The sequence below is a fragment of the Perissodus microlepis genome, chromosome 1 (genome assembly GCF_051167445.1).
Source record: "Perissodus microlepis isolate ML-2025 ecotype Zambia chromosome 1, ASM5116744v1, whole genome shotgun sequence".
Classification (NCBI taxonomy): domain Eukaryota; kingdom Metazoa; phylum Chordata; class Actinopteri; order Cichliformes; family Cichlidae; genus Perissodus; species Perissodus microlepis.
In genome coordinates, this window is record NC_140461.1 from 14132840 (window position 1) to 14151109 (window position 18270).

Genomic DNA, 18270 nt, shown 5'->3' on the forward strand with positions numbered 1-18270 from the left:
TCCTGCAATTCTTTAAGTGGCCGGAGCAAATCAGCGTTGCCTAGCGACCTTGATAGCGTTCCTCTTTTCCTGTGAGAGCCACTTGTCTGCAACCCAGACGCATCCCACGTAGGTGGGGGGTAAAACATTACTACCAGGCAGGGGGTAATTATTTAAATCGCAAATTAATGCCTTGCTGTCAAAGACAATCTTTGGTGTTCTGTAACAGATGCAAAACGGATATGTCGCACTGTTTGCTCTCATGCCGCCTCCGGGGCTCTCAAGTTTCCGTTACTTGGTTCACAACAGTGTAACGTTTCACCGCCGTTACTTTGTGCCCGGTATCCTGCCGCCTCGGGCGCTGCTGGCCAGATGGCAGCTCGCGGTAATCTGCTTAGCAGCGCGCGCCGCATGTTCTGAATGAGAGAGGTAAGACAGAGAGGAAAAAACAAAACAAAAGCGGAGCTCTGTCAAGTTCAGTTTTTGGTTTTGCTTTTTTCTGTTGAACTGTAACGGGCAAAAAATAATTCAAGTCATGTTTGGAAAGGACTATTTTTTCTACTGGAGCGGCGTCTGTTACCGCTGACAGACAGGTGTGTGGAGGAACAGGTAGCTTGTTTTGTACGACTCATGTCAGAGCAACAGGTTGAATGTTTGTTGGCGCTGCACTTGTGATGGGGAGAGAGCTTTGTGCGGGGAGTCCGCAACGACAGGTAAATCTCATAGACGTACCACATATTTTAGGCTGTTATCTGCATAGGTTTACAAATTTGCGCAGCACATAGTCTTGTAGGCGGTTTTAGATAAAGTGTAAGCTTTTCTATCTCCTAACGGATAGTATAGGTTGAAGCCTGGACCAAGTAATATAACACTAGAGATGACTGCACTGCTGGCCTCTTTTTGTGCGTCTAAATGCGAAATTGAAGCTGCTAAGTATTGTAATGAAGAGAGCTTTCCGCTAAGCCTCAATTTCCAACAAACTTGTGTGAAAACCCGTTTGGTTGGATAAAACCTGGGAGCCAGATGCCAGAGGAAAAAGGGCATGTTTAATTCAATGGGAAATGAAGAAAAGGAAAAAGCAATGTAGCAGTATCAACTGAGCTGTGCCTCCATCAAGCTGTACATGATAGTGTAGGCTTTGGCTAGGGAATAGCCTGCATGGCATTTCACTCTCCCCAGATTTGTCTCATGTTGGATTTTGGTCTGACCAGGTCTCTCTTTCCTTCTCTCCTTCTCTCTTTTCCCTCTCTAGATTGTAAAATCCTACCTATCATGTGAGGGCTTTGGTTACGGTTTTTGTGTGCGTGTGTGTGTGTGTATATGTGTGTGCCTGTGAGGGACAGTGTAACAGAGAGCTAAGAGTCATAGCTTCACCCCAGGAGCACTGGCCTGTAAAAAATGTTACTGTTACCCTTAAACCATGAAAGCATGACAGTCATCACTTATTCAAATCCTGCTAGAACTCTTCCAAAAGAAATCCAAATTCAGAAACATCTCTCTGCCTGCAGGAATGTTCCAAAGTCCAGACCTGAGATGCTGGATCCCTCGGAGAAACTGATTCTGGAATGTTGTGGAGCGAAAGGCCTGAGATGGACTGAAGGGAAGGGAGACTGGAAAACAGAGGCAGGGGCGAAGGGAGACAATGTGCAAAGGGAAAGGCAAACGTGGGGCATAGGACACAACAAATGGAGAATGAACGGAGGTAGAGAATCACTTCGTAAGTTATGTAATGACAGCAAGTGGGGAAATAGAAATGATATGCACAGAAGTTGGAAGGACAAGACAGATGCCTCTGGGATGTTGTCAGTTGCAGAAAAAGAGGGTGAAATTGCACAAAGGGAGAGGGAAAATAATCTCTGGCCTATCTTTCTGTGGCTGTTGTCCCTGAAGAACATCAGTGAACAAAAGATGAAAAGGCAGAACATCATGAGGATGAGGTGGCATCATATTCTTTTCTGGTTACCTCTCCTCTTCCTCAGCCTCTGTCCAAAACCTGCTTCTTCACAGGTAAGAGCTGCTTAAAGGTTATCATTTCTGATTCAGATGCTGTTTAGAAGTCAGGTTAGGGTTACCCTAACCCATTAATAATGGTTCTGTCCAGCTAAGTTGAGGCACTGCTGCAGTGAGTCAAAATAAATCTGAAGAAAACAAATAATTACATCATTATTAATTTCATCGTGTAAACCTATGCTTCTTCTACATTTGTATCTCAAAACATCTTCAGATACATCATTTGCAAAGAGTACATTTTCCAGTTGAACTAATTCAAACAATATGCCTATATATTTTAATTATTTTGCTTGTAAAGGTCTTAATCTTGATAAATACATCACATGCAATTGTAAGAGTTTTCTATACAAAGTTTTTTGTGTTACATTGTGATTGATATTGTTATTATTTCTTCGAAGTAGATTCAAATACAGTATATGGCCTTACAAGTTATTATTGTATCCAAATGTTTGTGGCTGCAGTCCCCAAAGCTACAAAAACATGGCAAGACACCAAGATTAAAGGGATTATCAGTCTTTCTCAATCTTTCACAGGGACACTTCCCACGAATGGAGAACATTGCTGCCTTTAAACCCGTGTCGACCTCGCCGCCTCGTTACACCTGTGGCTTTCCAGAGCGGAGCAGCTACTGTCAGTCACCTTTTTCTCAGGCTGAACTGCTCACATGTTATCAGGCCTTCTGTGTCCAAGAGTGTCCCTATAGATCCTCCACGCCTCCGTATGCTCCGCTGCTGCTGACTGCACACAGGTAGCTTCATTAAGTTCAGAGTAATGTCAGGTATTTTAGAAGTTATTTTCTGTCGAAACCTTTAAGGCAAAGCAAAATTAATAAATTAAAAAAATAAAACAATTGACTTATTTATTAAATTGTGTTAATGACATTACAATCGGTGTCTTGCTAATAACTGCAAGTTATTTGGTTTCTTAGGGAGAACATACTGACATGCCTGCACTTCATTCCACCAGGGGTATCTGTGTAACTGAAGACACTAACGACACTCGTCCTGGTACTCAGAGAGAAGCTGGAACCTCTAACAGTTTCGATGGGATTTCTAGTGGATCCGGCAGTTTGTTGTTTCATCCAGGCCAGGATGGGTGTCTGGTCACTCCCCCTTCACAGAAACTTGGAGCAATGGGTTCCCTCACCTTGGCATTGTGGATAAAACCAAGCTCTGCTAGAGAAATGTGAGTCTGAATTTTGTAAGCTGTAAGAATACAGTTGTCATTGCATAATTGAAGATAAGAATCCTTCTTTAATTCGAATCATCCACTGAGTACTGCTTTTGTTAAAATTGATTAATTATTAGTCTTATCATACAGTTCATTGTGCATTACAAAATGTTTAGATGGCTTGACAGACAATGATTGTTTACTTCTTAACTCATAAGAAGCAAAAGACAGGTGATAGCTGTGTGTGCATGTACATGGCAGCTATTTAAATGTGTGCGTGTTATCATATACGTTTTCTACTACTTGAGGTTTGGCTAATCTTTCAGTTGCATCATCCCTTCAAACCCCCTCCTTCTTCTGTAAAGTGCTGCAGTTCTGGTAGTTGTTGGAAACAAAAAAATATTTAGCAAAATGCATTAGGTTTTGATTGAAATGTTTTCTGTTTGATTGAAAGCCATGTTTACAGTCAGCAAAGAAGCCAATTAAATCAGGTGGAAAAAAGGAATTGGAAAGGCTAGTTCATGAAAAAGAGAAGCCAATCAGATGAAATAGAGGCAGAACATGAGAAGATGGCGTGGCTGTTTTCTTGACAAATCCTATTTAAAAAAAAAACAAAAACCTAAATGGTGAAATTTGTTTTGGGAAAAACACCATCACCATTGCAGTAAGTAAGTAAAAGGACAGGTAGGTCTGTGCCCGATGTTCCCTTTGTATGATTGCAACAGGTGAAAAATATTGAATATCTATTTGATCCAATTCAGGTTTTATTTAGATCGTTCCAAATAACAGCAACAGCCACCTCAAAGCACTTTATATTGTAAAGTAAAGATCCCAGACAATCAGACAACACCCTATGAGCAACCATTTGATTACAGTGGGAAGGAAAAACTTCCTTTTAAGAGGTAGAAACCTCCAGCAGAACCAGCCTCAAGGAGGGGTAGCCATCTGACGAGATTGGTTGGGGTTGAGGGGAGAAAGACAGGACAAAATACTAGGAATGGGTGAAACACACATGAATATTCAAATTTTATATAACCTCCTAGGACCTGGCGTCCACATATGTGGACATCACATTTTGGGTTATTTAGACCAAAATACTAAATTTTGCTCTACAAGGGCCTGATATCCACTTACGAGGACATTATACTGCTACTGTTCTATCAAAATCTTAGACGAATATCCTCATATGTGGCTCTTATTTTTCTTAAAAACAAAAATAAGGTAAAAAAAAATTCTGGTAATCCTTTGTTTTTACATTCATCAGGCCCCAATATGCCCAAATATCAAAGAAAAATTAAAAATGCATGCCGTGGAAGAGTTCGGGTCTTAGGACGATAATGTATTTAAATATAGTCAATTATTAGTACTGGGTCTCAAATACTGTTATATAGCATCAGAGTAGTGCTACATTATCCTGTTGTAGCGATGACATATAAACCACTCCTTCTAGACCACTGTGAAGTTTAGTCAAAATGTATATATGATGATAATATGACATTAAATATGATTTACAAATATTTACATGAAAGAGAAAGCCCTGTGATATCGATCCAATAACAAGCAGCAGGTCAGGTCTGGTGAGATCAGTATAACCATCAGGAAACAATTAGCTGTCATGTCACAGACATGTTGTGTGTAAGAGACAGTGGATGAGAGTGTGCTGGTATGTTCCAGGCAAGGGTAGCATGGTGCAGAGTTACACACTCTCAGATCAGCTTGCAGTCACACACACATGCACACACTCACATAGACAAGGCGCTTGCTCACACTCAAAGAGATCAGCTGGCTTTACTCTGCAACCATATCTCTTCCTACATACAGCAACACTTAAGGCAGGTGATTTGAACAACATGGCATGTCAAGAAATTGAAAGTAAGCTAAAAAAATACATAATGCCTTTGTTTAAATTCAAAAATTTAGCTGATAAAGCAGGACTAAATTGATTTGGCAGTGAGCTGTTTTTACACTGTCAGACTAGGGATGGACAGCTTAAAATAAAAGTATCAAACTAAATTCAGCTTCAGTTGCAGAGAAACCATCTTATCTTAACTGTAAAAATGTAGTGCCTGCATTAACCACAGGTTAACAAAATTATGTTATGCTAGTAGTGGAAAATGCAGCCTTGAGTTGATGGGCTCGTTCTCACGTTTGTAGTGTTCAAATGCATCTGACACTCAGGTAATGTCAAAGCAATAAAAAGCTTTACATAACTTTATTATATAACTACAGTAGTATTCAAAAGACTTGTAATATTAATTTAGCTCATCAAGAAACATAAAATGATCTGGTGAAGTGTCATTATATTGTTTTTTTAATATGATCAGGAACAGTTTGCACCATTTTCACAAACAAGGACAGGTTTCCTGTTTTGTGGATTACTTGGAAATTTTGAGTGAGCTGTTAAGAATATTTGGAGATTTCCAGACATACTGCATTCACTTATTCAGCAGTGTACCAAAAAGATAAGTGTGACCAGGATCTTTACACTAGTGATAGCTCTGAAGGAGCTTTAGTCTAACACCAGACAGGCTACATACATGTTGTACAAACTCTGTGGATGTTCAGTTAAATGTCAGTGTCTGTTAAGTTTAACTCAGATGGAGAATCATCCAGAGATCAAATCTCTCCTTTAAATTTCACGCTGTGATTTTTGTTTGTGAAGTTGTCTGTCTCAGGATTCAAATGACAGACAAGTCTTGTCTTGGTCTGTGGAACATGACACCTGTATGGCTGAATGCAGCTGAATGGAAGTAATATCTCCCCCCCTTCACTCACTCTTTCTCTCTCCGTTGCTCTCTTTCTGCTGCTGTCGTTGGCTATCATTCTTTTGTAGTAGAGATGATCATGGCTGCCATCAAAGAAGCCAGATGAAAGGAGGTCTCTATCCTCACCTCTGTCCATCTTTCCTCACCCCACTCTCTGTGTCCCTCCCCCTCTTTGTGATTTCACATCCCTCCCCTCTGAACAATGAACAGACCCAGCCACCTGTTCTTCCAGACAATGGTTTTTACAACACTGTGGCTTTGCTTTATAGAAACAGATTATGGTGATAGTAGTAGCAGTGTGTATGTTGAGTATTGTGATGTACAGTTAGGTCCATAGGTATTTGGACAGCGATACTTTTTTTCCCCTCCTCTCTGCATACCACCAAAGTGGATTTTAAGTCAAACAATAAAGATGTGATTAAAATTCAAACTTTCAACTTCAACAAAATGTTGTAATAACTATTCAGGAATTCAACCATTTTTAGACAAACAAAAGGGCTGGACAAGTTGTAAAGATAAGGATTGTTTGTAGTACTTGAAAATCCTAGAAGTGTGGTACTAACTTGGCCATTGTAGAGTGTTTCTGTGTCTTGAGAAACTCTTGGTTTGCTTTTGCAGTATGCCTACTTTTATTATCCATTTGCACTACAAATTGCTGTCCAATCGGTTTTGCAGCAGTTGGCTGATTCTGAGCCCTGCACACCTCAGAATTCATGCTGCTACTTCTTTCAGCAGTCACATCCTCAATAAAGAACAGTGACCCAGTTCTACTGGCAGCTATACATTTGACATGTAGTTGATAAGATACTTACTAAAGTAATGTAATGTTATCTGTCTGAGATTTTTTTTTCTCACTAGGTTTTTTTTTTTTTTTTTCAGCTTATTGACACTGACCTCAACTTGTCTTTGGACCTCATATTGAGAGCTTTAGTCAATTGCTACCAAATACAAGTTCCATCCTTAGAAATTCACTCCAGAACTTTTATCTGTTTAATTTGTCATTGAATTATGAGTCATGTGGACATGAAATTGACATAAAACTGGTTGTCGGTTACTTGTCAAATTATTTTACCTCTGATAATAGGGGCCATGTATTTAAAATATTTGTATTATGTTTTTGTTAAAACTCCTTCAATTAAAGCTGAAAATATGCACTCCAGATATCTGGATTGTCTTTATTAAAATTCACTGTGGTGGTCAAATGAGAAAATTACAAAATTGTCTTGTTATCCAATAAACCAATAGGTTGACAGTCTAAAAATTGCTTAATTTTAAGTAAGCATGTAGCTTTAAAACAAAGAAGCAAACATTTTTTACTGGTTTTCTTAAATGTGTGTATTTTTTCCCCAATATATCATTCTTAATATCAGACTGCTGCTCACATAAAATTAAGTTGGACTCTGTGATGTTCAGGTCAATATGTATGGCCAGTAATAATTGCATACCTTCCTTAATAGACACTTTTATGTGTGTGTTAAAGGAAAAGTACTTGAAAGAATTTCTGACTCGTGTTGTACTTATAGTAATTTACCTATTGGTATTTTTTTTATATTTGTTTTCTTTAGCCTGTCTTTCTATCTTTCTCTCCACAGAGACTCACTTTTATACATACGTGCTTGTACAGACATACATTCAAATGCTCTTTTTCTCTTGCATGTACCTAACTGTGATTTATAGGGTTTCCTGCTCTGGGTTCATAAAAGCCATGATTTCCCATAAAATGTCAGTGATGGTGGTTAATATGACACGTAGAGAGTGTGTGCGTCTGCGCCTCAGCGTAGCAGCGGAAACCTTACAGTCATGTAAAATATTGATATTCCATGTGAAAATGTCAGAATGAGAGACTGTGTGTAGTGTTGCTCAGCTTCATGGGTGTTAGAGTCCATTCTTCCCTTTGTTTCCTGAGGTGAAGCTTTAAAATTCTTACTGCTAAATATTCATGTGAACCTTTTTGGACTGTCAACTGATGCAGACATAATTGAATCCTTTATTGTTTGTGTGTGTGTTTTTTGTTTCTCTCAGGATGCTCCTGGAGAAAAGTTCAGAGCAGCGGCTGTTTTTTTCTCTGACCGTGTCTGGGGAAGCTATCATTCTGCGATATGGTCAGTCCAACAATCAGACTTCTATGAACAGCTTTAGAACAGAGGGCAGACTAGGACTGGAGAGGTGGACACATCTTGTTTTGCAGGTGAGTAATACATAGTTTAAGTATCCCCATGGTGAGTCGTGTTAAAGATGCTATGGTTGGACACTGTCAGAGGTACATGAATTTGATCGTGTATATTTACATCCAGCCCGTTTGTAATCATTCTACCATGAGTTTTGTTTTTAGCTGCAGTACTTAGGGCTGTGAAAGCGGAATTGTCTCTTTTTATTATAATCTGATTTTCTCTGTCATCCTCTGTGTCTGTTTTACTCTTTCATTCTCTGTCCATCTTTTTCTCATCCACTCTGTGAGCTGGTGGTAATTATACTGGAAAACATCTGTTTTGGAACAGCTGCTGGGGCCAGGGGCATACACATTACTTCAGACACACAGACACAGATGCTTTCCTTACACTTTCAACACAATATTTCAAAAGTCTATGGCCTGAATGAAAACAAAAGCAAACAAGCAAACAAAAAACAAAGAATTTTAGTTACTTAAGTTATTTGGGACTTTTTTCCGTGATTTGTACAATATAACAAAGAAAGTACAGTCTTGCCTATACAACTGTATCATTTTTATTTTACTTAAATATTTTTCTAATTGTTGATTCTTTTAATATTTTTTTTTTAGATAGCAGATAGTGCATGTGCTTTTGTACATAAAATTTGATAATTTTATGTATTGGTTGATAATTCTTAACTAAATACATTTGTCTAATTAAGTTATCAATATTTTTTCCCAGCTAAGCTTGGCATCTATCGGTACAATTCAAGTGAACTTGTGAGTTTCTCAATGCAGTGCCTTTTTCTGTCTAAATATTTTACATATATATGTACTGTGTGTTTTCTTTGGGTTTCTTTGGTTTTATTCATTTTTATTTCTTTTTTTCCACACTATGAGTTGATGTAAGTTTTATATGAAGTAGAAATTTTAGGAAACATTCAGTAAGAAATACAAGGTGGTCTGGACAAAATGAGGCTTTCATTAGCACTGATCACTCTAAAATGGCAGGTAGTGAAGTGGAGAGAGTTTTGAGGCCCCAAATGGATCCCTATGTGTGTTGATGTGAGTGTTTCTGGTCCGTTGAAGGGTATCGTTTTACAGATTACTCCACTGGACAATCTCTCTCTTTCAGGATCTCTGAATAACACTAAGGCCAGTGTAGGGGGAAAATATGGTTAACATGGTAAGCCTTAAATTCTTGCAACCTAAGTTGTATTTTTTTTCTGTAAAAACAGCAAAAACAGAACAAAACACAAATTTTAACAGGCATTAGTAGAATTTATCCTGTTAGCAATATGATCTGGAATTTAGCTGTTGAGTACAGCTGGCATACATTTTAGGACATCCAGGAAAACATCTTCAGACATCAGATAAAGGCCTCAGATGTCTGACCATAAACAAAAAAGCATAACTTTTCCCATCAAACCTCCCATCAGACCTTTGACAAAACAACATCAGACTAAAAACGGAAAAAAACTGCATCAGGCGATATAGTCTCAGAAAAAATGCATCAGACTAAAGGGTCTCAGAAAAGTCAGCACCAGATTAAAAAGGTCTCAGAAAAAGCGACATTGGACTAAAAGGTCTCAGAAAAAAAGGGCATCAGACTAAATAGGTCCCAGAAAAAACGGCATTGGACTAAAGGTTCCATGCTTCTGACTAAAAGGTCTCAGTCAAAACGACATCAGGTTAAAAGGGCTCAAAAGATAGCATCAGATGATATGGTCTCAGAAAAAAACGCCATCAGACTAAAAGGCTTCAGAAAAACCACATCAGACGACACAGTCTCAGAAAAAAGTGAGAAGCTTCCTGCCAGCCAAATAATTTTCCAAGTGATCAGTGTGCGAGAGTGGCAGAACATGGCTGTGTCCAAATTCAGGGGCTGCTTCCTTCAAAAGCCACATTTGAAGACCGATTATGTCAGAGTGAAATGATGAAAGCTGTCCAGTGTCATCCAAATGTGGCCAACAAATGCGTCCTACTTTCCTCAGTTTTGGAGGATGGGTCGCGCCTATGCTTCGTCCTCCCTATACCAGGATTCATTGCAAATTAAGGTTGAAGGAATTTTTGGGGAAAAATGGTGGATGGTCAAACGAAGTGGTCCAGAAATAAACTTTTAAAAGTAAGTGCTGAGTTTTATCGCCCTCAAATATCCAGCGGAACAAATGTGAGTATAACAAAGACTCTTAAAAGTTACATTTAGCTAACTTTCGGCCAAGTTATGTGACATTACTGATATTGCCACTAAATGTGGGTTAGGTCCTCCATGATTTGGTTGGTTGGTCGGTTAGTTTGTTAAGTTAGTTTCTGGCCAAGCTGGGTCTGTTTGGTGATGTGAAGCCAAATGTACTTAAAAGTTTTGGGAAAAAATGAGCAGACAGTTCACTTTTTAAGCTGTGTATTCACTGTGACCAAACATTTGACCTGTGAATTTTGGTAAGGAAACCGACAGACTTAACCATGATATGTGGAAGTCATAGTTACATGAGTTCTCATCTTGTAATGAGCAACTGATAATAAGACAGACAGTAAATGGATAAGTCCTCATTTTGTTTCTGCTGTTTTTGGCATGCTTATATTATACAACCTGAGACCGTTACCTTTCTCATAAAGCCCAAGATATCTGCAGGATTCTGTCCTGTTTCCCCTTTTTTAGTTTTTTTTTTCTCTCTGATATATAAAATATTTCCATGTGATTCTAAGAGAAAGTTGTGTTTTCATCTGATAGTTAACAGATATTTAACAACGTTATCTGATTTTGTTGTTAACTGGCATGGTTAATTTCCTTCCGCAAGTATTCAGAGTTAGGAGAGACTGAAAAACCCACCAGTGAGAGGTGATGGGACAGAGGCTTTCCACCCCTGATGAAACAGCTGGAAAATTCAGCAATGCAAGGAAGATGAGGAGGAAGAGGAGCCAGCAGCAGCTCAGAGAAGATGAGGAGAACAAATAGCGGTTCTCTGTAGTCTAGAAAATGGTGGAATCATTTAAAAGAAATTCTAGATGTTTGTTTCTTGTGTTTGCAGAGGTATCGCCAACACAAAATATAACAGCTTCATTCAGGGGATCACAAAAATAAATTTGTGATGAATCACTGATGTTTTTCCTGCAGGAAAGGACAGGGGAAAGAAGGAAAAATAAAGGCAAGCACAGACAACTATGACGATGCTTTGATGTATCCAGAATATATTTAGTTAAAAAATGTTCTTAACGAAGTGGGATTGTGTTGGTTTTAGTGGAAAACGTATGCAGCTGACTTAAATAAAATGTTCAAAAGAATTGCAAAAAGTTGTTTTTTGCAGTTCTTGTCATGAAGTTGTCTAAGTATTTTATAAGGATGTCATGTGTCTGTATTCTCTCTCCTATTAGACCCTATTACCCAAAAAACATCAGCCCTTTTTAATGCTCTTATATCTTTAAAATCTTAAGAAAATTATGATATTGCAACTTCTTATCCAGTTTAAGAATATTTACTACATCAGTTTACATTTCATTTTATTTGAAATCTACAAAAGGATCACATCTTTTTAGTCTACTTTTACCTGTTACTGTGATATTGCCCTTTAATACAGGGAGTGCAGAATTATTAGGCAAGTTGTATTTTTGAGGAATAATTTTATTATTGAACAACAACCATGTTCTCAATGAACCCAAAAAACTCATTAATATCAAAGCTGAATGTTTTTGGAAGTAGTTTTTAGTTTGTTTTTAGTTTTAGCTATTTTAGGGGGATATCTGTGTGTGCAGGTGACTATTACTGTGCATAATTATTAGGCAACTTAACAAAAAACAAATATATACCCATTTCAATTATTTATTTTTACCAGTGAAACCAATATAACATCTCCACATTCACAAATATACATTTCTGACATTCAAAGACAAAACAAAAACAAATCAACGACCAATATAGCCACCTTTCTTTGCAAGGACACTCAAAAGCCTGCCATCCATGGATTCTGTCAGTGTTTTGATCTGTTCACCATCAACATTGTGTGCAGCAGCAACCACAGCCTCCCAGACACTGTTCAGAGAGGTGTACTGTTTTCCCTCCTTGTAAATCTCACATTTGATGATGGACCAGAGGTTCTCAATGGGGTTCAGATCAGGTGAACAAGGAGGCCATGTCATTAGTTTTTCTTCTTTTATACCCTTTCTTGCCAGCCACGCTGTGGAGTACTTGGACGCGTGTGATGGAGCATTGTCCTGCATGAAAATCATGTTTTTCTTGAAGGATGCAGACTTCTTCCTGTACCACTGCTTGAAGAAGGTGTCTTCCAGAAACTGGCAGTAGGACTGGGAGTTGAGCTTGACTCCATCCTCAACCCGAAAAGGCCCCACAAGCTCATCTTTGATGATACTAGCCCAAACCAGTACTCCACCTCCACCTTGCTGGCGTCTTAGTCGGACTGGAGCTCTCTGCCCTTTACCAATCCAGCCACGGGCCCATCCATCTGGCCCATCAAGACTCACTCTCATTTCATCAGTCCATAAAACCTTAGAAAAATCAGTCTTGAGATATTTCTTGGCCCAGTCTTGACGTTTCAGCTTGTGTGTCTTGTTCAGTGGTGGTCGTCTTTCAGCCTTTCTTACCTTGGCCATGTCTCTGAGTATTGCACACCTTGTGCTTTTGGGCACTCCAGTGATGTTGCAGCTCTGAAATATGGCCAAACTGGTGACAAGTGGCATGTTGGCAGCTGCATGCTTGACTTTTCTCAGTTCATGGGCAGTTATTTTGCGCCTTGGTTTTTCCACACGCTTCTTGCGACCCTGTTGACTATTTTGAATGAAACGCTTGATTGTTCAATGATCACGCTTCAGCAGCTTTGCAATTTTGAGACTGCTGCATCCCTCTGCAAGATATCTCACTATTTTTGACTTTTCTGAGCCTGTCAAGTCCTTCTTTTGACCCATTTTGCCAAAGGAAAGGAAGTTGCCTAATAATTATGCACACCTGATATAGGGTGTTGATGTCATTAGACCACACCCCTTCTCATTACAGAGATGCACATCACCTAATATGCTTAATTGGTAGTAGGCTTTCGAGCCTATACAGCTTGGAGTAAGACAACATGCATGAAGAGGATGATGTGGACAAAATACTCATTTGCCTAATAATTCTGCACTCCCTGTATAACTAAGTAAAGCTTTCAGACAGTCATACAGGTATAAAGTAATATGAAATAGAAATAAATACCTTAAATTTGAACTAAAATGTAATATTTGAGACAACAGAGTTAAATTCCATCACTGATAACTTTTTAATGTATAAAAGTATATATAATATAACGTAAGACCTATTATATTTGTATCATCAAAATGAAAAGAGACTAGTTTCATGAGCTACTCTAGAAAACTAGTTTACTAGCTAAAGTTAACATTACTGTTGGCTAAAGGGACTCGGGCCATGGCTGTGGCGTTCTAACATACGCCTCTGATGAAACATCACAATTTTCTCCAATAAAAGTAAAATAAATGACATAAAATAAAGACTTCCTCTATTTCGGTCGTCCACGGCTGTAGCTGCTACCGTCGCGGTTGCTAGGCAACAGGAGGTGCATTGTAGGCTCGGTTAGACAGTCTAATTTAACAGCCAGCTAGTCTTCGCAGGTCCTTCCTTTGCATTACCTGCCCTACTTAGACCAGTCCTTTGAAGGATGCAGGCCCTGACCTGATAACAGCGTCACCTGCTGGAAGCTTCTCTCTGAGACACTTTTATCAGTAGCATAAACTCAGCCACTTACAACATCTCGAAACACCTTGCTACCATCCTAGCACCTCTTGTGGGGAACACCCCACATCACATCAAGAACTCCACCGACTTCACTGACAAGGTCCAGAAACCTACCCTGGACCCAGATGAAACCATGGTGTCCTTTGATGTAGTCTCCCTCTTCACTTGCATACCTACCACGGAGGCAGTGGACACTGTCAGAAAACGACTACAAGAAGACAGCTCCTTGGAAGACAGGACCAACTTCACACCCGATCAGATTTGCACACTGTTAGACCTCTGCCTTACCACTACATATTTCAAATACAACGAGGGTTTCTACAGACGAAAACATGGCTGTGCCATGGGCTCCTCCGTGTCACCTCTTTTAAAGGGAGAGTACCCAGCCACTGGTACAGATATGTAGACGACACCTGGGTCAAAATCAAAACACGAGAAGTGGAATCTTTCACTGCGCACATTAACGCCGTGGATAAAAACATCAAGTTCACCAGGGAAGACACAAAGGATAACTGTTTGCCCTTCCTGGACTGCGCTGTGCACATTGAAGAGAATGGCAACCTCAACATTGAAGTTTACTGGAAGCCCACCCACACGGACCAGTACCTCCTCTTTGACTCCCATCACCCTCTGGAACACAAACTTGGGGTAATCAGGACCCTACACCACCGGGCAGAACATGTTCCCTCTAAGCCTGAAGGGAAAAAGAAGGAACACACACATGTAAAGGAAGCACTTAAAACATACGGCTATCCTAATTGGGCGTTCTTAAAGTCAGCAAAGATGCACAGAAAAGAAGATCAGACACCAGCGAGGGAGGATGAGAAAGACGGACGCAACAACATTGTCATCCCCTATGTAGCCGGTGTATCAGAGAAACTCAGGAGAGTTTTTCTCCAAGCATGACATCCCGGTGCATTTCAGACCCAGCAACACACTCAGACAAAAACTGGTTCACCCGAAAGACAAAACTCCTAAACACAAACTTAACAACATGGTGTATGCTGTACAGTGCAGCGAGGAATGCCCAGACCTCTACATCGGAGAGACCAAACAGCCACTTCACAAGCGCATGGCACAACATAGAAGAGCCACCTCCACGGGACAAGACTCAGCAGTTCATCTGCATCTTAAGGACAAAGGTCACTCTTTCAAGGATGCCAATGTTCACATTTTGGACAGAGAGGACAGATGGTTTGAAAGAGGAGTGAAAGAAGCCATTTACGTCCACTGTGAGCGACCATCTTTGAACAGAGGCGGTGGTTTACGACACCAACTCTCTGCCATCTGTAAGCCAGTTTGGAGATCCCTTCCCAAACGCCTTAATGACCACTCACATCCTGGGCCATCTGACCTCAGGAAATCACATGATAGGGTGGGGCCAGGTTTCACAATGACCTCACCAGAAACCCGGGCTGATTGTGACCCACACCCGCTTTCACACCTTGGCTCATGTGATTAGGTAGAGGATCATCAGGGGGTCCTTTGTCCCTCTTTGGGGGGAAACTCCCACTGGGTTTAAATCTGGGACTCTCCACCATTTGACCTTAGAACTGAAGAAGCTTCTCGGATGAGAGGTGAAACGTCTTCAAGCAACTCAAAGAAGTCTAGACGCTTTTCTTTCCAAGCTCCTTAGACTACGATGACCTGGATGACTGAGAACCTTCACAGACATATTTTATCGGAGACCTTTTAGTCTGATGCCATTTGTTCTAAGACCATATTGTCTGATAATGTTTTGTCAAAAGTCTGATGGGTTTTTCAATGGAACATTATGCTTTTTTGTTTATGGTCTGACAATGTTTTCCTGAGACTTGAGGATTTCCTAAAATGTACACTTTAATATATGCAGCTCCATATATCTCTTGGCAGTTTTCAGATGGTTTCCCCCAAGGATTTGTGTCTTCTCCCAGGATTGAACCAGTAAGGCAAATGTGTAAACCACAATTCTATGCCATAAGACACCATAATTGTTAACAATGGAGAAAAATCTATCGTGGTCACCTTTCTATGTAAACGCAGCACTTCGAGCCTAGATTTTACTGTAAATGAGCGCACGCCGAAAAATGCTGAAAAGGGTTTTATGATGAAGCACATGGCAGGTATAATGAGGTTGTATCTAAAGTAAACACAAATGGCTTAAAATATAAAAGTGGAGGGGACCATGTACAGCTTAAAGTATTAGAGAATAAAACAGGATAATACTCAAAAGTCCAGTCTCCAGTTTCAAATAAAATGATAAAAGATTTAACACTAGAAACGGCAAAGGGGTTACTTGGACTCCTTTGGTATTTAAAAATTATGCAACTTTGTTAAAAGAAAATCCATCATCTCATATTTCATGACTTTTCCTAAATTGGTTTTATTCATCATATGGTGAGTATTGGGGTGTATGGGATAAAAAGAAAAAAAATATGACCATTTATGCCTAGAAGTGCTGAAGAAATCGTTTTGACCCTCATACAAATCAGTGTAAAATCCTGTGCTCAACAGTTACTGTGCCTCATATGCATCTTTTGATATGAAGGTTGCTACAGTTTTATTCAGAGCAAGCTATATGTAAATGATGATTGAATAAAGAGAACTGTAGTTGGATAAAAGATAAATAATTATTGTAGTGGTGAATAAGTCAGGAATGGGATATTGAACTGGTGTGCAGTTGAGGAAGGTGGATTACTGGATGCAGAAGCTGTGCTGAAATTATTGTCTAACTGAGAGCAGACTGCAGATACCAGTTTATTTTCAGATTCTAAAATCTATTTTATTTTTTCAACTCTATAATGAAATAATCTGAGTCATTTGTTAAGCCCGGAATTGTTTTAGATGCTAATAAAATGTTTTGGAATTTTGTTTATTGATGACCTTGCTTTTCGTATTTTTAAAAAGATATATCTAAAATTTTCTTTGTTAATACCATGTGTTCTCAAAACACAGTAAAATAAGTTCCATAATAACTAAAGTGGATGAGTGCTTTAAAGTGAGCTAACAGTGTCAAATGTAACTACATTAATGAATGTACATTAATAGCACCTTCGTTTTGCATTTAAATGGTTGGGAAACCAGGAGTTCTGAGTACGTTATCCATAATGTGCACTGCTTTAAAATGAAAATCATTGTGTCTAGCCTGAAAATTTGACTTGACAGTCTAGTTTACAAGCTTGCTGACTGGTGTTGATGGAACAGTACTTTGGCAGTCTAACATGTTGTTGGCTAAATGTAGTTTTGCTGATGGCTCAGTTGGTTGCTAGCGTGTGTACAGGATGCCTGCCTCTGGGGGTACAGTTGTCATATATGCCTTTGTACAGTATGCTTTATATGTTTGTTGCATATTAGTGTAGGCATGGGAGAGTACAGTAATTTACTAAAAGTGTGTTACATTGGTGCCCCTTGAAGGTGTTTCAAAACTTTGTATGCGTTTGTTTTTGTGAATTCTCTGTGAATCAGTCTGCCTTTTGTTTAATGGTATGGTGATGTGATCTGCTTTGACCATTCAGAAGAATAACATAATCATACTTGACACTTAAACACCATTCGCATACCCCTGTTCTCCTGCACACACACACACTTATCTACTGGCTTGCTACACAGACACATACTCGCAATTCAGCGGTAATTTGTAACAGTCTGTCAGCTACAATACAGATATTACCCTATGAAGGAACTCTGTAATTTAGAAACCTTTCTTATTCACATATAGTGCACACACACACACACACACCTCACACTCACACCCGTCATCTGTCGGTTTGTAAAGATCAAAACACCAAAAAAGACAGTCAAAAGGAATGCGGGTTTCCAAGCGCCAGGAGCAATTCACACACACACACACACACACACACACACACACACACACACACACACACACACACACACACAGGGGTGCCAGGAGCAAGGTGCTGTAGGGATGCTGGTGCTCCCTAGGTAGTTGTCTTATCTGATTATGGTAACGATGTAGAGAATAGCGGAGGAAAATGTTGCCTGGGGGAGGGAGGGAGGGAATGACAGAGGAAGAGAAATGGGGGAAGCGGGGATGTGGCTCAGTGTAGTTAAGTGATAGCTGTAAAGTCAGTCTATCATTGGACTCACCTTTCAGTGACTTTTTGCAGGATATACTAATAATTGATAGTTGTCCATAGAAAAGCATCTGCTCTACAGCTGTGGATGAAGAGTTCAGTACAACTAGTCTCACACTGACTGATCTGTGTATAAGAATAATTTGGTGTGGTTGGTCTTTTGTTTTATTTTAAGTGTCACAATGTCAAACTTAAATTAATTATTAGAGTCATGGAGCTCTTTACTTAACTTTTGTGCAAATACATTATGTCAGTCTAGAGGTGGATCTATTGTAGGAACTGAGATCTTGAGAAAATGCACTTGTCTTCAAAATCTGGAAATGTTACTTGTGCACCATAAATTGTGTTTTTTGTTTACTGAGTTATCGCTGTTGCTTGTTGTAAATG

The 18270-nt window shown here is 39.4% G+C and overlaps 1 protein-coding gene across 4 annotated transcripts in view; it reads left to right on the forward strand.

Moving 5' to 3' along the window:
• Positions 1-282: 282 nt before the first annotated feature.
• Positions 283-18270, forward strand: part of ush2a (Usher syndrome 2A (autosomal recessive, mild)) — a 214996-nt gene continuing 197008 nt past the window's right edge. The window contains exons 1-5 of one of the 4 annotated variants that reach the window (XM_084931033.1): positions 283-408; positions 1488-1986; positions 2523-2737; positions 2956-3174; positions 7947-8112. In XM_084931033.1, the coding sequence (XP_084787159.1) occupies positions 1513-1986; positions 2523-2737; positions 2956-3174; positions 7947-8112 (1074 nt within the window). In that variant the 5' untranslated portion in view covers positions 283-408; positions 1488-1512. The other 3 variants (XM_084931019.1, XM_084931025.1, XM_084931042.1) reach the window with 3 other exon arrangements.